The sequence below is a fragment of the Bolinopsis microptera genome, chromosome 10 (assembly GCF_026151205.1).
Source record: "Bolinopsis microptera isolate Bmic1 chromosome 10, MBARI_Bmic_1.0, whole genome shotgun sequence".
In the NCBI taxonomy this organism is placed as follows: Eukaryota; Metazoa; Ctenophora; class Tentaculata; order Lobata; family Bolinopsidae; genus Bolinopsis; species Bolinopsis microptera.
In genome coordinates, this window is record NC_087081.1 from 18,221,859 (window position 1) to 18,228,744 (window position 6,886).

Genomic DNA, 6,886 nt, shown 5'->3' on the forward strand with positions numbered 1-6,886 from the left:
GAGTTTTGTGGCCCTGCAGACATTGTACCGAGATAAAGCTGCCAGTGATGCGGAAGTAGTGGCTGGATATGTGCAGGGCTTCTTGAACAAGTTTGATCTTCCTTCTCAGTTTGTCAGCCGGGACTTGATTAACAAATTCTCCAAAAACTCTGGTTTTATCAGAGTTGTTCGAACAAGTCCAGTTGCGAGCAGCAAGGAAATAATGAGCAAATCTTTGGAGACAACCGACCAGGAGGACCTTGCTCATGTGGTTCTGCTATTCCGAGCTTGCTTCGAGTTCCTCAAAATAGAAGGACGGTGGCCTGGGGAGGAGGGGGATAAACTCACTGTGGATGAGATAAAACTAATGCAGATGTGGAGGGGTATTCAGGAAGATTTAGGGCTGCCTGCTGATAAACCCGCTCCCGCAATCTTTGTCAAGGATTTTGTAAGGTTTGGAGGGACGGAGGTTCCCTCTGTAGCTGCCTTTTCTGGCGGTATCGCTGCTCAAGAGTGTATTAAGCTGATCACCTGTCAGTATGTGCCTGTTGATAACTGCTTTGTCTACAACGGTGGATCTCAGCTCACTTCCGTTTATAAGTTTTAGAGGGTTTTCGAGCTGGGTAATACAGGGATTAAGTTCCGCACTTTAGAGTGTTTTATAATCTTATAATCTTATTTGGGAGTAACTTTTATAGTGTTTAATAGTCGGGAAGCTGTTTGGCAATTTAGGGTTATTATTAACGTTAATTTAAGGGGGGGGGGGGGGGGGGGGGGGGGGGGGCTGACCATATTAAGGTATATCCCCGCCCTCAAGTCGAAAAAAAAACCCTACATTTTAATATACTTTAATATAACCAAATATTAATCAAGCTATATTTTTGATTTGCAGATAAGCCTGTTTTTGAACTCCTGAACTAGTATGAAACTGGAAGAACTTGAATGTACATCCAGTTTTAACAAAAAGTGGTGCAGAGTTATGAGCTAAAAACCACATACACACCAAATTTGAAAGCTTTTGCCCAAAAATCGATCAAATTTCAATATTTTTTAATGAGACTAACTTTATATGATTTAAGATATAGATCAATGTCTGTTGAATAGTGTAAAAAGAACACCATGAACAAAATTTCCCAAATCACAGTCCACGATACTCGTCAAAATGACTTCATTAAAATTGAAATAACAGTTTTCAATATTTTTGCATGAAATTTTCGGAATCGATTAAAAATCGCATTTCAAGCTTATTTTGGGCAGCGATTTTTGATTTAGGCCTCCAAAAGTTAGGGATGTATTAAAGTATATTAAAGTATATTAAAGTATATCCCAGCCCTCAAATCGGGAAAAAACCTACATTTTAATATACTTTGATATGGTCAGCCACCCCTCCCCCTATTTAAGGTTATTTTAGAAAATTCATTGGCATAGATCCTTCAGATAATTGATAGGTTCAACTAACAGGAAGATAATATATTCTTTTATTTGCGAACTAAGTGACAGCTGTAATACTTTTGCTGTAAATCAATATTTAATAAGTTTTACCATCTTCCACTTTATAACGTTATCTATAGTAATGATTTTTCTCTCCTATCCAAATTTCTTTCGTCATCAAATGAAATCAGTACAATCCAAAAATCCATAAAAGTATATAGTATATACTCACTATATAGTATATTATATAGTGTATATTATGTTATTATAGTATATAGTTTAATATGTCATTACGTTATATTTCAAATAAAAGTTCCTTTGAAATTTGACGAACATTCACATTTCAGGCAGCCAACAAGAAAGGGAAAAAGCTGGATCTCTCTAAAAACCAGATTACAGTTCTGCCAGTAAGATAACAATGTTTACATGTGCTATTACTGGTGTTGTTTACATGTGCTATTACTGGTGTTGTTTACATGTGGTATTACTGGTGTTGTTTACATGTGCTATTACTGGTGTTGTTTACATGTGCTATTATGGGTTTTTTTTGGTTTACTCAGTTATTGTACAAATTGTATTACAATTGATAGAGGATTCAAATTTCAAGTACGTTACAGAGAGTATGATAATTATGACAGTTTATTCTTGTTCTGCGTCATCGAAAATGTAGCGTTACAAGGTTTTCCCTTCGATTCTTCATCCATAAAAAAAATCCTTCTATTTTCGATTTCTTGAAGCCAGTGTTTGCTGGTGGGTTTCAGAAGGTGGTACAGATGTGATATAATTGAGCGTTCAGTCTTAATATGGTCCAATTACACACGAAAACTGTCTTACTCCATATAGGCTGATCAAGTACACTTGAGCTCTGGTGACGTCACAAATATCTAGTGGCATACGACACGTTACGAATGTGAACACTTGCCGAGGATTAACGAAATAAGGTCACGTGTAGGACCGACTGTCACGTTGACTTTAGTTATCCCTTATATGGCACAAGGAGCTGCAATTGATCAGCTCTTAATTGGGCAGCAATATTGAAGGCTATAATTACCCATTTTAAATGAAGCGATATCTCATTCTAAAAATGTTGAGAGCGTAAACAGAATGCTTACGGATCAGCACCAATGAAGGGAACAGATGCGTTGGAATTTCAAATTATTCATTTCCACCCGTAGTCCTATAAATTGATCCCAACCCGAGAAATCTAGCTGCCAAATGCATAATATAATGATATAATGATTCCTCAAAAATGGAGACATTTCTCACTTTCCGATATCGCCCGAAACAGCTTAAATGATCTAAATATATAAGTAATAGTTCAATATGAACAGGAAAGTGTTTTGAACCGGTGAATATGCCAAAAATATAAATTCTGAAAATTCCAAAAAAATCGTTGGGAACCAAATTTCAAATAAAAAGAAAATTTTAACTGTCTATACATGCAGGGGAGGGCGTTTAAGCTATCTTTATATCTGCAAATATGTTTATACTTTATGTTCTGCGACTTTGCATGATCTTGAAATGAAGTGTATATGCCACAAATCTGATGAAAATATCTTGGAACGGATTGAGGATGTGGAACGGCTTGGAATATACTTATTTCGTCGAAAAAGTGCCATATATTTTATTCAATTTACAAGACAAACAAGGTTTTATAAGATATTGGAATATGATTTTGACAGTTTTGTAATTAATTATACAAAATATTTGTTGGGATGAATTTTAGCTATTGATGATATTAAATTTGGTTGGAAAACTATTTAAATTACTTAATTTTGTGGGAATACCAGTTTCAATCGATTCCTTGTCTGCAAAACGTGCCTACCAATCATCTCATCGATAGCAGGGGGTGCATGCGAAGCGTATATTTACTACCAGGATACGTGGCCGTACTGTATCAAAAATATTTCCATCCAAAGTATTGATGCCGTCTCAAATATGACAACAATGGATTGTTATTTTGTCCTGAATGCCAGTTCCGCTGTCGAGTCATGTATAATGATTCTGTCAAAATCAATGGTTCTCATACAGTTAAAAATATGGAATCTAGGCGGGATTGCTGTATTTTCCAGATCGCTTCTAGAGGTTGCTGCGCCCTTCTTCAGTGTAGTTTGGGCCTTGTTATTTGCACTATCGGTGCCTGTTCCTGCTCCTTCCTCGAGAAATAGCGGCTCCGAGAGCCACAGAGCAGAAGCCACTCAGGATTATCATGACATACACATGGTTATCCTGAAGAGAAAGCGAAGCCAATACACCCAAGCGTTACAATAGTTGGGGTCGGGATTTTTCCGGCTCCTTTTAGCAACTCATTTCTTCATCCGTCTCTACTTTCTTTTCAGAGACCGTACACCACACATTTCCTGTGTAACCGAACTCAAACTTTTAAGGTTATAATAATTTGTAATATTTGCGTAGAAAAAGCAAAATCATACTTAGAGACTAAAGAGTGCCACATATCCAAATTTCAAATAATGTTTATACGGCGTATTAATGATTTCATTCTCCATTTTTTAAATGTGATTAATTGCATGTATTTTAAAAATCTGCGGACTTGCCAGAGCGATGAAGAATTCCAAACCAGACGGAGGTTTAGAGGGATCTGGAGACAAGCAATACAACGCTGAGACTTGATGTCCACACACGCCAGCACATTGTCTCCACAAACCCAGGGAGGAGGAGATAACACTATTAACCATCTGACTATCTGGGAGGAGATAACACCTATTTATAAACCACTGACTAATCTGGAGGGATAACACCTATTATTCCACTGCATATTGGAGGAGATAAACATATTATACCCACTGCTATCTGGAGGAGATAACGCCTATTATAGCCAACTGATATCTGGAGGAGAGGATAACACCTATTATACCAATGCTATCTGGAGGAGATAACACCTATTATAGCAACTGATATCTGGAGGAGATACACCTATTATTACCATATGCTATCTGGAGGAGATAACACCTATATATCCAATGACCTATATGGAGGAGATAACACCTATTTACCCACTGCTATATGGAGGAGATAACACTATTATACCACTGATATCTGGAGGAGGATAACACCTATTATTAGCAACGATTCTTGGAGGAGATAACACCTATTATACCCACTGTATTGGAGGAGATACACTATTATAGCAACTGATTATTGCGAGGAGGATAAACTATTATACCCACTGACTATCTGGAGGAGATTAAGATAACACTATTATACCCCCTGCTATTGGAGGAGATAACACCTATTATACCCACTGTATCTGGTGGAGGATAACACCTATCTATTACCAACTGCTAACTGGAGGAGATAACACCTATTATACAAATGCCTATCTGGAGGAGATGTGATAATATGCAATGTTAGGTAGTTGAATAAACGCCCCAAACAGGTACATTATTCAGTAAAGTTAAAAAACAGATAATTTATGTTAGCAGTGATGTGCAGGGGGATACATATTAGTGAGGGCCGATTATCAGGGTTGAAGTTACCAAAATTTTGATTTTGTATCATGTAAACTACCCTTTATCGCCAACTAAGAGAATTAATGATTTTCAGGTTAATTATTAGAAGCTGAATAATAATGGGAAATCCAACAGCTAGATGGATGATAGTTATCACATATAATAGCTGCTGGCAAGCTGAGAAACGGCTCCTAGTGGCTGGTAACTGGTAAGGTATGTAGTATAGATTGTTGTATAGTTTGTATCTTGGTTCGTACTGCGAAAAGACTCTAATTAAACATGCCAGCTGTTACGTGCGTGGATCTTCGGATAAATTTTTTGGAAAGTACGTTGTACAGATTATCAATAACAAGAATTGGCCCGTTGTTTCGTTTTGGCGGACGCTAGATTTCCAATTTAATATACTAAAAAATTAAGTATAAGCTCCAATCGCTCAACTTCATCTTCATGATAATAATATTGATATAAATTATGCATCAAATACGGGAAACACTTGAAATTCAGTTCAATTGCCGTTAGAACTTAATTGATCTGTATTCAAGAAATTATAGCAAAGGTAAACTATACTCGTGTACACATCAATACACTACGCGTGCCAGCGTACAAATTGGGCGTTATTACCTAATAGTAATATTATACATTACATGCTTCATTCGATGTGCCTTTTGCTTTTTCAGACCAAGGGGCTTAAGCCCTATTGAGGAACGAAATTCATGTTTCTAACTGACTTTTTACACTACTCCTCAGTTAGAGGAAAAACATTTAACTTCCATCCCAAAAATATTACTGACCTAGCGGTTTTGTGCTATCCGAAAAAACATAGACCCTACAATAATTTATGCACAGCAAGAGGCAAGCCATTCAATTCTTTGTGAACGAAAAATTTTACATTTAAGCCTATATAAGAGCCCAGATTTACACTCAAAATACTGGCCAATGATAATGCTATAGAGACCTCAAAAATAGTATTATATTAACATTTCTATTTTTATCCCTACACATCTGATAATAACTATGAATTGAGTAACCTTATAAATTTATTTCAGGAATCATAACTTATTGTGAATTCAATAAAATAATTATACTTTTGTATCTGTGTATCCTTGTATCTTGTATCCTGATACATTAAAAACACAGTCGCGCGCGCTTCATAAATCACAGGCTATCTATACATCACATCTCGCAAGCCAATCCTCGCGCGCGCCAACCTTTTTGTTGCATGGTAACGACGGAAGGAAGGAAGGAAGCGACCACACGACTTATTTAAAACCCCCTATCTCGTTGTCTCCAAAATGTCTAGGTGTTTTGCCCTGTCGTTTTCTGTATCCAAGTGGTCTGTCTGTCTGTCTGTTGTCTGTCTGTCTGTCTGTCTGTCTGTCTGTCTGTCTGTCTGTCTGTCTGTCTGTCTGTCTGTCTGTCTGTCTGTCTGTCTGTCTGTCTGTCTGTCTGTCTGCTGTCTGTCTGTCTGTCTGTCTGTCTGTCTGTCTGTCTGTCTGTCTGTCTGTCTGTATGTCTGTATGTCTGTCTGTCTGTCTGTCTGTCTGTCTGTCTGTCTGTCTGTCTGTCTGTCTGTCTGTCTGTCTGTCTGTCTGTCTGTCTGTCTGTCTGTCTGTCTGTCTGTCTGTCTGTCTGTCTGTCTGTCTGTCTGTCTGTCTGTCTGTCTGTCTGTCTGTCTGTCTGTCTGTATGTCTGTCTGTCTGTGCGCGTTTCATTTTCCGAGCGGCTTAATCAAGAAAACGGTTAGAGTTATGGGTGTGATTTTTCGGTATACTTACCGTTACTTCAGCTATTTTATAGTTTCGACAAAACTCTGACAAAGCCAATAAGCAATTTTTTTTAATCGGCCGGTGGTAAGTGGATTAATTTATGGTTTTGTACCACAAATGTGGCATAAAATGGATCACGTTTTCTCCCTCCTCGCTCTCTCTTTCCCATTGGCATTACTGCATATTATGTAGCGTTGGTACATGAATCATAATTAGGTTAATAACCGCAAGATGGACTGT

The 6,886-nt window shown here is 37.5% G+C and overlaps 1 protein-coding gene across 1 annotated transcript in view; it reads left to right on the forward strand.

The window, feature by feature from the left end:
• Positions 1 to 586, forward strand: part of LOC134822187 (NEDD8-activating enzyme E1 regulatory subunit-like) — a 1,614-nt gene extending 1,028 nt beyond the window's left edge. The window contains exon 1 of the mRNA XM_063833100.1: positions 1 to 586. This exon is cut by the window's left edge and continues 1,028 nt beyond it. Within this exon, the coding sequence (XP_063689170.1) occupies positions 1 to 586 (586 nt within the window).
• Positions 587 to 6,886: the final 6,300 nt, after the last annotated feature.